At 43.6% G+C, this 15409-nt stretch overlaps 1 protein-coding gene across 3 annotated transcripts in view; it reads right to left on the bottom strand.

Annotated features, from left to right (window-relative positions):
- Nucleotides 1-15409, bottom strand: part of zfpm2 (zinc finger protein, FOG family member 2) — a 660636-nt gene that overhangs the window by 425727 nt on the left and 219500 nt on the right. Inside the window, exon 3 of one of the 3 annotated variants that reach the window (XM_033018888.1) lies at nt 12646-12800. The exons of the other annotated variants lie outside the window; for them this stretch is intronic. Coding sequence (XP_032874779.1) covers nt 12646-12800 — 155 coding nt within the window. The remainder of the gene's footprint in view (nt 1-12645; nt 12801-15409) is intronic. 3 annotated transcript variants of the gene reach the window in all.

Here is a 15409-nt window from a genome sequence, read left to right as displayed (position 1 = left end):
TTCCAAATCTAATTTTAGTTTTATGTCCTACTTCTTTAAAGTTCTACAGTCTCCTAACTTACAAATTAGCTGATGCAAGCATGTATCATTACTTCACCACCAGCCACTTCTCACAATAAAGTTATCCTTCTACCTGTCTCCTTTCAGGTAATCAGGAATTGCAAACCAGGCAGAAAATGGAAATTCTATCATTTGGTGCAATGTTTCTAAGCACATAGTGATTTATATTGTGATAAAAATTAATGACTGACAGTTATATCCTTGATACATTGTACAGCAGACTTCTGTATGCTGGTATGATGGCTTATGCCATTGGCATCAAACAGTGATCAGCATGCAATGTATAAGTGAAATCACTTATGTCAGGACTCAGTATTGACCTCATCTACTCCACAATAAGCTGAAGGTTCGATTTCTATTGAAGTTGCTTGGCCTGGGATTTCCACAGGTTGTCTTGATGTCATACATGGTAAAAACAAGAACTCCTTCTTTGTGTGGTCACAATGCCAAGTTTCCATCTCCAACAGGCTGAGCGACTAGCATCAAATTTGGGGAAAATCTGCCTCAAAGTCGCTCCTTCACATGATGCTCCTGCCATGGCAAACGATGTACATAATCAAAGAGGCATAGAGTCAAACAACACGGAAACAGGTTCTTCAGCCCAACTCGCCCATGCCAACCAACATGCCCCATCTACACTAATGCCACCTGCCTGCACTTGGCACATATCCATCTCAGCCTTTCCTATCTGTCTACATATCTTTTAAATCTCCTCTGTCCGTAAACCAATGTCTAGCTCTTATTCCTCTACTCTGGTTAAAAGTCTCAGCATCTTCCCTATCTATTCCCCTCGTGATCTTATACTTCTTACATAGATCACCCCTCACCCTCCTGCGATCCAAAGAATAAAGTCCTAGTCTACCCAACCTCTCCCTATAACTCAAACACTCAAGTCCTGGCAACATCCTTGTAAATCTTCTCTGCACTCTTTCCAGCTTAACAACATCGTTCCAGCAGTAGGGTGACCATAACTGAACACAATACGCCAAATGCAACAATTTCTTGTTCAACTGTAACATAACATCCCAGCTTCGACATTCAATGCCCTGACTGATGAAGGCCAATGCACCAAAAGCCTTCTTGATCCCCATATCTACCTGGGACACCACTTTGAAGGAACTACAGTATGTACCTGCGCACTTAGATCCCTCTGCCCTACACCACTACCCAGGAACCTTCCATTCATTGTGAAGGTCTTGCCCTGGTTTGACTTCTCAAAACGCAACACCTCGAACTTATCTGCATTAAACTCCATTAACCAGCCCCCTTGCCTTGATGAAGATCTTGCTGTAATTTTTGATAACCATCTTTGCCGATCTACAATACGACCCACTTTAATGTCATCTGCAAACTTACTAATCATGCCTTCTACATTCTTATCCAAATCATTGATATAAACCTCAAACAGTAATGGGCCCTGCACCGATCCCTGAGAGAACACTAGTGCAACAAACAACCTTCCACCCTCTGCTTCTGTCCATGTAGCTAATTCTCTGTCCAGTCAGCTAGCTCTCCCTGGATGCCATTCAATCTAACCTCCCAGAGTAGCATACCATGCGGAACCTGATCACATGCCTTGCTGAAGTCCATATAGACAATGTCTATGGCGATGGTTGACCTTCATCAACCTTTTTGGTTATTATTTCAAGAACCTCAATAAGATTCATAAGATATGATCTCCCTCGTACAAAACCATTCTGACTATCCCTAAGCAGCACCTATCTATCCAAATAAATATATCTTATCCCTCAGAATATAATCGTCAAAATTTATATGCATGAAGTAACAAGTACATGATTTTAGCACATAAATCTGCAATAAACCGGCTTTTATGATTCTAATTGCACACTTCATTGCACAGACCATTCTCATATATAAAACTGGGTCACGGCACTCCTTTAGCACATTTTTACCAATAAATGTTCAAACACAGGAAAATTGCTGTCAATGCCAGGGGCATGTGGCAGCCTGCATAAATTGAGATTACACATGACTTATGCTGAGTGGCACTCAGATGAGGATTTTACAGATGCAAGATTTCTGGCGTATTGGTGCCAGAAATCCAGTTCGGTGGCGAAGAGAAGTTCAAAAGCATCACGGAAAATACTTTTCACAGAGTTTAATGTCCAATAGTTTCACCATGGAAGTGCTGAACAATTCCATTCACAAACCTTAGGCAAACTAATACATTGAGTTTGAAAGACAGTGCCATGATCTTCACGACAAAACAATCATGAGCTACACAACATCTGAATTCTGTGCTGGAAACTTAGCCTGTCACATACCAGCTGTCCACCAATCTCTCCTCCAGAAGATTATTAATATGGCTGAGATGCTATCCTGGATGTGTGCATCTAGGAGAAACCAACTGTCCTATAATGGAGAGAAGATATTTGTTCTTCTACCACTGCCACCTGCCAGTGACCTTGTGTTGACTGTCCTCCAGTATGCGGTCGCTCTCGCTCTCATGCCTTCTAGATACAAATATGCTCCACCCTCTGCAGGCCATCTGCAGCCTTCTCCATGAAAAGACAGAAACCTACCACAAGCCATGTTCTTAAAGGCTCACTGAGATATCATCTTGTAGTAGCAAGGGGGCTAGAAAAATAGGTACTAATGGTTTATGCAAGGAGCAGTCAGTTTACTTTTGCAAGCAATATGTCATGGTTGCATTTATAAAGTTGGTTTGGACTGTTTACCGATTTGTTTTTAGAAGGGCCGAGGTGGCCTGTTTCCGTGCTGTAATTGTTTTTACCTGAGGCAGAAGAAAGATTGCTACTTGGCCATTGGATAGAGCAAAAATGGGTTGCATTTATTAGCATCACACTAAGTAAGCTCTTCTTGGATAGCCAAAGCAGGTATCTTCCTTCCTTCCTTGACCACACTCTTCCTAGTGTGCCTCAGTTTGTTGGAAGGTAAACACCCAGTTGACATCAGTGTTGTGCAGTTTGCATCAAACTAGCATGAGTCTTAGCATATGTTGTGGAGTTCCAGTTAGAGGAAGTATTTTATCAGCACAATCTTGGTTGCATTTCATCTGGCAACATGGCTTTCATTATAAGCATAGTAGAGAAGTGTACACATATTCATGGTTTGCAAATGTCCTTATGGGTTTCATACTGGAGATAGTCTGGTTGCCGAGAGTAACCATTTGGTTTGCAGTGAAGATTCAGCTGCAGAATGAAGAGTTGTTTCATGATGGCTGTTGGCAACATAATGGTGACTGGCAGACATGGTTTGCTGCCTCCAGTCATACACAACGGCTGTAGTCTCTTTTAGATGTGTTGGAGAGCAGAGGTGTGCAGAGGAGCAGTAATGCTCACAAAATAATGTTTACAACTCACCTGGACCATGGAGCTGGCTATAATCATAGTGAACCCAAATATTTGCTTCACCTACTTGCATCTGGCAAAAAAAATGAAGTATAATTGACTCTTGTTGATCAATGATCTTTCCTACACAGTGTCAGACTGCATACTGCAAAATTATGAAAATAAATCCAGCTCCATCTTGGTAAGTGCGAGAGATATAACATTTTACTTCGGAGTCACGTGAGTGACTACGTGAAGAACCCCGCCAGGTCGCATGCGTGCCATATCGCTACACGCATTGCAACGAGTCACAGCAGGGGGAACGACGTTCCCCTTAGCGGCAGAATTTGAAAGCCGGGAACAGCAGGTAAGGAGACTCTGCGTTCCTTCCACTTACCTTACAGGTGGAGACATGGACCAGATCCACGAAGGCTGCGAAAAAGCTGGCGGGGGAGAACCGCGGAGTTGCGGGCAGCCGGCAGCAGCAGCCAACGGCACGCCAATCTCCCGAAATGGGAACAGCTGTGCCCGACTTCGCTCCCGCACCGGCCACGGCCGGGCGGTAGAGCGAAGCAAAAAACTAACAGAGTCGTTGACTCCGATGAGTCCGACTCTGAATAGCCGCGAGCGGCCAGTGCCCGTGAGCATTGGGGCCGGTTGGAGTGGCTTCAGGAGCAGCCGCGAGCGGCCAGTGCCCGTGCACATTGGAGCCGGTTGGAGCGGCTGGGAGCGGGGAACAAGAGCAGCCGCGACGGCCAGTGCCCGTGAGCATTGGAGCCGGTTGGAGCGGCTGCAGGATCAGGAACAGCCGCGAGCGGCCAGTGCCCATGAGCATTGGGGCCGGTTGGAGCGGCTGGGGGAACAGGAGCAGCCGCGAGCGGCCAGTGCCCGTGAGCATTGGAGCCGGTTGGAGCGGCTGCAGGATCAGCAGCAGCCGCGAGTGGCCTATGCCCGAGAGCATAAGAGCCAGTTGGAGCGGCTGCTGAAGGAAATACTCCAAAGTGGCAGGCTCCGGGAGATGGAGGCTAGCCACAGTGGGCAGTTAGTAAGCCCCACAGCAGTACCTTTTGTGGGGCTGCACAGTGTTTCTCCCTCATCAGAGGGGAGCACGGAGGGTCAATTCTGGGTTGACCCTGAAGAGGGGAGTGATCAACATATCCCTAGTATGCCTGGGGTGAAAGAAAACATGTTGGATATGGTGTCCCAGTTTATCCAACCCGACCAAACTGGCCTAAACCTGGAGCCGAAAATAGCGGCAAGCATTGACTACATGTCTTTTAACCAACTACAGGGACAGGCATTATCAGACGCCACGGCACGACATTTACCACCAGGGAACTGCAAGTCGCTAAATGTTCCGAGTGTCAACCAGTGCATTTGGAAACATGTCGGGGCATCAATTAGAACCAGGGACTTAAAAATACAGAAAGTCCTAAAAGTCCTAACAGCAGGAATTACGGCTTTTGCCCGCACATTGAATGAGCAAAACATGACCCAAGACCACCAAGATGCACTGGCTTTACTCTGCAACTCACAATACGAGTTAAACAATATTAGGAAAGTGCTATCCAACCGGCTTTAGACCCCAAATTTGCAGGCCTCTGCAAACCTGGAACCTCCAAACCATCAATACTACTATTTGGAGGGGATTTATCAAAACAAGTCAAAGAACTTGACGAAGAGGCGAAAACCCTGGGGCTCATAAAAGCAGCATCCAAAAGCTACTACGGCCAAAAACATCACCCCTACGCACCCACCAGTCGGCCAAGACAAACTGGAGAAAGCGCAAAAACCAGGAACACCCAACATCGGTCTTTTTTAGGCCATGGCCCAGACCGACCTTCCTGGAAAATGCGCAAGCCCTCAACACCAACCCAACTACAGACCCAGACAACGGCGCCTCAACGTCCACGGAGGATGCCGAAGAAGTAACACACCTACCACTGGTAACCATGAAGGTAGGTGGGTCTGGTTCCTTAAGAATTAAAGGGAGCATGGAAGTTGGTGGGAGATTACGATATTATTTGGATGCATGGAATAAGTTAACTACCGACACTTATATTCTAAGCAGTATCCAGGCTTATACCATAGAATTTATACAAAAACATAACCCTCCAGTTCAGCATGTACCGAACCGAATGTTCGTGCTCACAGGCATAGAAAAATCTAAAGCACATGCTGAATTACAGCGGCTATATAAAAAAGGAGTAATTGAGAAAACCCAACACGAATCACAGGAATTCGTGTCCAACATCTTTATAAAAAACAAGAAAGATGGTGGTTGCCGCATCATCATCGATTTGACTACTTTGAATACCTTTGTACAATATATTCATTCAAGATGGAAACCTTTGTTACTGCTAAGCAATTGATTTCCGAAGGCTACTACATGGCAAGCATCGATTTCAAAGATGCTTACTATACAGTACCCACAAGAGGTGACCACAAATGTTATTTAAAATTCAACTGGATGGGTCAGAGCTGACAATACAGGGCACTACCTAATGGTCTAACATCAGCCCCCAGGCTGTTCACAAAAATTTTGAAACCAGCCCTAGCGTTACTGCGGAAACAAAAACACATGGTAATGGCATATCTAGATGACATACTTATTGTTGGCAAAACTTTGGAATTGGCTAAACAAGCGGTAACAGCCACAAAACAATTGTTTGAAAAACTGGGGTTTATCATCCATCCAGTTAAGTCTAAATTAACGCCTTCAACAAAAATGGATTATGTGGGGTTCACCATTAACTCAGTTCTCATGTCAGTGACTTTGCCGAAAGAAAACGTTACAGCCTTAATAGAGGCTTGTAGCGAAATCATTGACATCACCAAACCATCCATTAGACTGGTAGCTAGAATAATTGGGAAGATAGTGGCTGCATTTCCAGCCACACAATTCGGACCTTTACACTATCGAAATTTACAGAGAGCAAAAATAAGAGCACTCAAAATTAATGGTGGCCATTTTGACAGACCAATGAAGCTACCAACAGAGGCCATAATGGAACTAAAATGGTGGGAACATAACATCAGGTATTGTTCCAATCCAATAATTATCAGCAACCTGTCTATGGTACTACAAACTGATGCCAGTGCACTTGGTTGGGGTGCTACCAATTCCATCTCCAGCTGTGGAGGGAGATGGAATGAACAGGAGGCATAATTATTACAAACACTGGGCATAAACTACCTGGAAATGTTAAGTGCATTCCATGGCCTTAAGTCATATTGTTCTGGGTTAAATCACCAGCATGTTAGACTACAAATTGACAACACCACCGTGGTAGCATATATCAACCATATGGGTGGAAACAAATCGACATCATGTGACAATCTGGCTAACACAATTTGGCAATGGTGTATCCAGAGAGATATTTGGATATCAGCTACCTACTTACCAGGTAAACTAAATTTAGTGGCAGACACCAGGTCACGCAAATTCAATGAAAACACTGAATGGATGTTGGATAAAAATGTATTTGCTGAAATTACAGCACGGTATGGAACACCAGATATCGATCTTTTCGCATCCAGGCTCAATCACCAGTTATCAAATTATGTTTCATGGGAACCAGACCCTGGGGCAGCGGCAACAGATGCATTTTCGCTGCATTGGGGGAAATTGTTTATTTATGCATTCCCTCCTTTCTGCCTCATCAGTCGGGTATTAAGGAAAATACAGCAAGACTCTGCGTCTGGTATTTTGATAGTACCCGATTGGCCTACTCAACCATGGTTCCCGGTGATACTAGACATTGTATTAGAACCATGCATCACCATCCATCATAGACATAATTTACTGGTCCATCCAGTAACAAATGAAAGGTCACCTACAGATCTATGAACATCCCATCTGTTCTGGAATTCCTGGCAAGCCTCCATTACGATGAGAGGCTCAGTCATAGTGCCATCAACTGCGCCAGAAGTGCTCTGTCAACATACCTGTGGCAAGGAACAGAGCGGCATTCTGTTGGGACACGCCCTGGTAACCAAACTCATGAGGGGCATTTTAATGTTAATCCCCCAAGAACCAGGTACTCCCAAATATGGGATGTGAGCATTGTACTGACCATGTTAAGAAACTGGTCTCCAGCTACAGCTCTGTCCCTACAGAAACTGACTATGAAAACAGTCATGCTGATGGCCTTGGTCACGACACAAAGGGTCCAGTCACTACAGAAACTAAGGCTGGACAACATGACTATTTCATCTGGAAATTTAACTTTTCACATCAATGAATTAGTCAAACAGAACTGACAGGGGTCAGCAGGCCTAAAAACAGAATTCAGGGCATACCCGACAGATGATCGTCTCTGTATTGTAACACACTTACTATTATATATGGAGTATACTAAGATCATCAGAGGGAAAGAAATGTCACTTTTAATCAGCTACAAACAGCCACTCAAAACAGTGACAGTCCAAACCATCTCTAGATGGCTAAAACAGGTCCTAATAAGACTGGAGTAGACACTAGCATTTTAAATCTCACTCCACCAGGGCTGCCGCTACATCGGCAGCTATGAAGTTGGATGTTCCTATGGACCAAATCCTCAAGACAGCAGGATGGTCAACGGAGAAAACTTTCCAACGATTTTATAACAAACCAGTCATTAAACCTGGAACATTTGCAGAAATAATTTTAAGTTCTGTAATATAATTTACCCCATAAATAGGGGCTATAATTTGATGTTAATATATTTATCGTTGGGTTTTCAATATCGTATTGATGTCTAATGATGTTAACACTATTCTCCCCATAATCAAGGCAGATGTGATGCATGGACTCGTTTCCACGGCATGAAATCACAGAGCTTTAAAATCTTCACGTAGTCACTCACGTGACTCCAAAGTAAAATAGTAAGATTAAACGAGAACTTACCAGTTTGAAGTTTGATCGTTATTTTATGAGGAGTAACGTTGAGGGATTACGTGCCCTCCGCTCCCACCCTTGATCATATACTCAACTGGTATCTCTTCTCTAATCTTACTATGTTTAGTCATTACAGTTATCTGTGATTTCACACCGCTGCTTTGAAGAATGACACGCATGCGTCCTGGCGGGGTTCTTCACGTAATCCCTCAACGTTACTCCTCATAAAATAACGATCAAACTTCAAACTGGTAAGTTCTCATTTAATCTTACTATTCTGTTACCACAGTCAGATTGAAACGATGTTCTTGCGCTGCCCTGATGTTGTGTTTGTGGCTACCGCAAGTGGCAGATCATGTCAAGGACAGACAGAGCACAGATGTTTCACACAGCGTTCCTCATGAACAGGTACATTGGCAGGGAATGTTTAGCGGCATATGGGCCAAACATGAGCAGCTGGGACTAGTGTAAATGGGGCAGCTTGGTCAGCTTGGACAAATTAGACAAAAGGGCCTATTTCCATGCTATATGACAATCGGATTGGATGTCTGCACAATCTCTGAATATGGCCTCCTCTGAGTGTGGCCTCCTCTGAGTGTGGCCTCCTCTGAGTGTGGCCTCCTCTGAGTGTGGCCTCCTCTGAGTGTGGCCTCCTCTGAGTGTGGCCTCCTCTGAGTGTGGCCTCCTCTGAGTGTGGCCTCCTCTGAGTGTGGCCTCCTCTGTGTATGGCCTGCTTATAGCAACTTGCCCCAGTCTGTTTGCCCTCTGCTCTTTATTTAACATAATGCATCCATATCTGAGATCCACTAATCAATGCAGAGAATGGTGATTCATCACTTGCAACACCAAAGCCTGTTGATGTTTACATCCTGAAATAAATGTACGAACAACAAATACAACAACGAGAAATACGATAGACCTTTAAATGAAAATAGATATATTGATGCTTTGAAATGCAATATGTTTTTTAATAGACATTTTAATATTTAATTTCATTGGATACCATTTCAAAATTCGTGCACATGTTGACCACACTATCTTCATGAATGCCATTATTTTCTTAAATAATTCACAATTAAATTGGTCAAACTCTATATTTGTCTTTTACAGATCTGGCTAAATTTTCAAAAGCAAAATTTAATTTTATCTCTAAAAATGTCTGACTTCTAATATTAAGCCAACTCCTGCTATTGTTGGGTTCTTTACTCCTTCCTTTCTGACCAGTGGGCAACATTTGAAATCGTTTAACTTGGCACCGACCCTTCCAAGAGATATTTAAAGCTTGTGACAAAAGGAACTTCTGCAATTCCCGTCCTTTCCTCGATAACATCGGGTGTGTGGCGGTCCCTGAATGCTGCTACAGGTGCATCTGTGTCATGTGTGTTGGTCAAGTTATTCCGTTGCATTATGCGTGGAGACCCGTACTACATTAGTATCCTCAGATTAGATTGTGTTTTCTCTGCCACTTTCCAGTACTCATCGGAAAGAACTTCCTATGTCATTGTCTGCTAGATGTTATACAATTCAGCGCAGAGTCCCTCCCTGCAAGTTTCCAACAAGGGGAGGAGCAACAGGAAAGACAGGAGGAGCAGGAGCAAGAAGACAGAGGGAAAAAAAGGGAGAGAAAAGCTGCCTATCGCTGGCAACATTCACAAGACATAAGGATTAGCTAATAGATTATAAATTCACAAGATGGTCAAAGTTTCATTGTTTGCTGCCTTTTTATAGGCATATATCACAACAACAACCATTTTAACTTTATTGATCAGAAGCACTGGGATTTTTACAGTCTTCACCAGTGGACCAATCTAGTCCACGACTTTTCAATAGAGATGCTCAACATTTGAATGCAGGACTTGCAGGCTACCCAGTCTACAGACCATCAGCAGACTTGAAATTTCAGTAACTGATGTTCAAAGACAAGCCCACACATCACAAGCAAACCTAGCAAGCCTATTATGTGCCCTCAAGGTGGCCTCCTCTGTGATGTGTGCCTGAAAGTTCACAGCAAGATTAACTGCATTTTACCTGCATCACACTGTCCCATAAGGAGCAATCCTCTCATGAAGTTGGCTCTTTACAATGATTAGTATTTCAAACATCAACCAAGTGGGATATTAAAAAAATTGTGGAAGACAACAGGCTCAATAGATCCATTGCCAGGGTCAATTCACAAGTAGCATGCAACCAATTAAATTAGATTGATCATTTCTCTCTTGGATTACATACCATGCTGAAGTATAACTGGCAAATGTCGGTCCCTTAAATTGAAGAGTGCAGAATTACATTAACTATTGAGATTACTTTAAAGTTACAGCCTTGGAAACATCGGCTCTCCTTTTACACACTTTGAGTTACTTATTCATACCTGACAGACAACTATTGAAATACTTGCTATGAAGGGGAAAATTAGATGTTATCTGTTCCCCTCAGGATCTCTTAATGTATCTATAGCTGAGTGTCTTACCTTCTTCTAACAAAAAGTTCATAATGATGGAATAATATTGGGAATGATACCACTGTGGTGTCGTGCAGCAATTAATTTGATGCTTAGATCTCTATAAGCATGATTTATCAATGGTAAAGGTTTCTGCAAATGAAATGCAAAATGTTACGGAATGGATTGTATCTGCTTATGCCTGGTATGCACGCCATTCTTGATGGTAGTCTCTGTGAACATGTGAGACAGAGACAAATAATCAGGGGTTGTGCATAAAACCTTTCTGATGGGGAGTGCAAGCAATCAGACAATACTGAATTGCCTCACCCATGGTCAGTGATAAGATGTTGGCCACAATGCAGCGATTCAAGGTTGAATCACAACCTTATCTTTCATTATGATTAAAACAAAACACCTTGCTCATATGTTTGTCAAGAGTTGTCATCTCTTGCCATGGTTTGACGGTTTCAACTGTTTTTTTTAGATTACAAGGCCAAGGAATATAATGCAGTAGTCAACTTCCTTTCAGCATTTCCCGTCAATGCTTAGCTAAATACTTCCCTTTTACATTAAATGTTCAAGTTAAATAAAATCACCTTTTCAGAATTAAGCATCAGAGGGTAATTACTAAAATCTGAAGTTCTTTTATTTCTGGCAACGTTAGCAGAATATATGTAAAACCTACTGGTCATCCTATAATCTAATGATATCTAGTGCTTCTAATTGTACCTGCTTTCCAAGTGTGGTTATTAATGCTATTACAACATTGGTGCACAACTACTGGAAAGCTACTATCTTTTCAAAGTAGTCGAAGCAGATATCAGTGATGTATACTCTCCATGAATACTTGCCTATGAAGGCTGGCTTATATTATTGCATTCCAATTTGAGTGTCAACAATCTACAACATCTGGTGGTGAGCACTAGTTAAGCGCAATGGTGGTGGGACAAAGAAAGGACTTCCATTTCCTCCGTGCCACTGAGATTCTCATGCGACTGAAAAGATAATTCTGTTCAGATCTGCTGTGATCCACACCACTTTACTGTCAGAAGAGCCCAACCAGACCTCTGCTAACTGAAGATAACATATCCTGGAATATCCTTGTTGCTCCATAATGGCTACTTGAAGGTCTATTGAATCATATTTTAGTTCCTGAAGAATAGCAATTTGCTCACATTAGAGATCAACGTTAATTAGCAGATCTCTGAAGCACTTGGACTGAGATAACTGTATCGCCATCAAAGCTAAAGCCTGCTCAATCATTCATTGCATTTCTGTAACATTGCTGGTAGCTGGCCAAGAGGTATGAATTGCCTCCAGAGTAGAAGTGATGCTCCCCTGGTGCTTCACTACCGTCTGCAAAGCATTTGAGCGAGATTCATCTATGCTCCTGGTTACCTCCTGAATTCAACGTGGCAGGCCAGATGATGTATCTGTCATTTTGCTATACATCCTGACTAGCCAACTGTGGATTGCTTCCCTTTCTTGGCCCCAGCTGATTTCTCCAGTAATAATATGCAGAATTAGCTTCCAGCAAGCCAATATATTAAATCTCCTACCCCTTGCTGTCTGCTTGCAACCCACTTGTGCAAAGTGACTCCTTCTATCAGTGAACCCATCCCTCTAAACTCTAATCTGCTTTGGTGGTGTCAGTTTGTGAGCTGGTGCCTGGCAGGGATGCATGCAATGGTGCAAGGTATCCTTCCTGCTCCCCATCAGCTGCATACTTGTCATTTTCCGACCCCTCCTCCTCCACCTTTTCCTCTTCCTCTTCATGGGCCTCGAGTCTAGTGGGGTGTTTCTCTCGTCTGCCTGCAATTATAAGGACAGAAACAATAGCACGGTAACATTCCATGCATTGTCCCTTTGTATAAAGTGGCCAACACACATTTCAAACACAGAGGTCATTTCAATAGGCGAGAGTTATGTTGAATAATCATGAAATAAATGCATACCAGGCAGATTCTTAACTTGCTCTGCTGACACTGGGGCATGGAGCTCGGCTGTCCATGAGGAAGAGGACCCTCTCCTTCAGACTGGTCAGTCTCGTAGCCTGAGAGGGCCCCCCTCCTGTCTGCCCTGACAGGTGGCGGTTGCATGCGACCTTTGCCTGTAAGACAAAGAGGCAGATTAATGAGATGGACCCATGAGATGTTTGTCTTGCTTCATCAATGTGTGTCAGTGTCTGGCTCTTGGTGATTGTGAAAGGGGGGGGGGGGGGGGGGGGGGGGGAGAAAAGGAGGGTCGTGCCAGTGTCTGTCTGTCAGTGGGCGTGAAGAAGGGGTGGAAGGAACAAAGGGTTTTCAACATCTGGCTGTCAGCATGAGGGAGGAAGAGCTGTTATCTATGTGGTCATTGTGTTGGAGCTAACGACACCTGACATATCAGGAGCATATATTGGGTGTAGATCTCACCTTCAAGTATCACTTAAGGTAACTGAACTTCTTCCTGCATTGCTCCTTGTTCCTGGGTGTAACTTCTTGCGACAAGCTCCTGAACCACCTCCTGACAGACATGTTTAGTTGTTGTACTAGATGGCCTACTGGAGAAACCCCTGGTGCCAAAAGCCATTCTCTTGTTGCAGATCTCTTCAACCAGAATTTTAAGGCTCCTACCAGCATATTTACTTCCCTTTTCCTGTTGCTTTGTTTGCCATTCTTCACACAACACAACCTTTTACAAACTGCAGCAATGCTGATTCAGAACATACCTGAACAAGTGGAAATTGGCACTGGAAAATGGTTACCGCAGTTTCAGCGATCTCTATCAGCTGCCTTTGATTTACTGATCATGTAGCTGCACACAATTACAATGAATGGATGGATGGAATAATATGCACCAGTTGCCATACAAGGCTGTGCTCAAAATTAAAAAACACACCTACGCTATTGTGCACATTTTCAGTCCATGTTCCTTCTACAACTTTTGGAAAACATTAGCTGAAAGTACAATGCTACTTTAATGCTTTGATTAAGAAGCAGATTCTTTTTTGGGCTGCTGAAAAAAAACTACAAATGCTGGTCTCAAAGACAAAAAATGATGGGAAAATACAGTAAGTCAGGCAGCATCTATGGAAAGAGAAACAGTCAATATTTTGCCTTGGCAACGTGTTGAAGTTTTACAGACAAAAGTTAAACGTTTCTCTTTCCGCAGATGCTGCCTTGTGTGCTGTGTTTATCCAGCATTTTCTGTTTAACTTTGATACTCACCCTGCACTGATCTTACTAAAGGAGACAGATGAGTAAATGTCCTTTGAAGCTCACTTTTCTATGCTAGAAAGTGGTTTAATATATGTGTAGATGTAACTCAATCAATAAGAGTATACATGAGTGAGCATCTACTTACTATCTTCGCAACCCACCTCCAGAGTTACTTCCATCTAATTCTCACTTTCCCATTACATTATTATTCTCAGGGACATTTTGATAGAGCCATGCTATTGCAGCTCTACCAATTTGGCTAGCCCTTGCTGTCTCCTCCCCTTCCTTAACCCTCTAGCTGTCTCCTCCCACCCTCCCATCCGCCCGCCCTCGGGCTCCTCCTCCTCCTCCCCTTTTCCTTCTTTCTTCCCCCCCCCACCCCCCATCAGTCTGAAGAAGGGTTTCGGCCCGAAACGTCGCCTATTTCCTTCGCTCCATAGATGCTGCTGCACCCGCTGAGTTTCCCCAGCAATTTTGTGTACCTTCGATATTCCAGCATCTGCAGTTCCCTTTTGAACACATGCTATTGCAGCCATGTCCTTTTGCCAATGACAAGGAGGGATGATGAGTGGGATGGTTGAAGGTGTATAGCTATACAGACAATAGACAATAGACAAGAGGTGCAGGAGTAGGCCATTCAGCCCTTCGAGCCAGCAGCGCCATTCAATGTGATCATGGCTGATCATCCACAATCAGTACCCCATTCCTGCCTTCTCCCCATATCCCCTGACTACGTTATTTTTAAGAGCCCTATTTAGCTCTCTCTTGAAAGTATCCAGAGAACCGGCCTCTTCCACAGACTCACAACTCTCTGTGTGAAAAAGTGTTGCCTCATCTCCGTTGTAAATGGCTTACCCCTTATTCTTAAACTGTGGCCCCTGGTTCTGGACTCCCCCAACTTCGGGAACATGTTTCCTGCCTCTAGCGTGTCCAAACCCTTAATAATCTTATATGTTTCAATAAGATCCCCTCTCATCCTTCTAAATTCCAGAGTATACAAGCCCTGCCGCTCCATTCTCTCAGCATATGACAGTCCCGCCATCCCGGGAATTAACGTTGTAAACCTACGCTGCACTCCCTCAATAGCAAGAATTTCCTTCCTCAAATTTGGAGACTAAAACTACACACAATACTCCAGGTGTGGTCTCACTAGGGCCCTGTACAACTGCACAAGGACCTCTTTGCTCCTATGCTCAACTCCTCTTGTTATAAAAGCCAACATGCCATTCGCTTTCTTCACTGCCTGCTGTACCTGCATGCTTACTTTCATTGACTGATGAACAAGGACCCTCAGATCCCGTTGTACTTCCCCTTTTCCCAACTTGACACCATTTAGATAAAAAATCTGCTTTCCTGATTTTTCTTCCAAAGTGGATAACCTCACATTTATCCACATTAAACTGTATCTGCCATGCATCTGCCCACTCACTCAACCTGTCCAAGTCACCCTGCATTCTCTTGGCATCCTCCTCACAGTTCACACTGCCACCCAGCTTTGTGTCATCTGCAAATTTGCTAA

Source organism: Amblyraja radiata, chromosome 4 (genome assembly GCF_010909765.2).
Source record: "Amblyraja radiata isolate CabotCenter1 chromosome 4, sAmbRad1.1.pri, whole genome shotgun sequence".
In the NCBI taxonomy this organism is placed as follows: domain Eukaryota; kingdom Metazoa; phylum Chordata; class Chondrichthyes; order Rajiformes; family Rajidae; genus Amblyraja; species Amblyraja radiata.
Note: the sequence above shows the minus strand (reverse complement) of the source record. Positions and strands in the feature narration are given on the sequence as shown.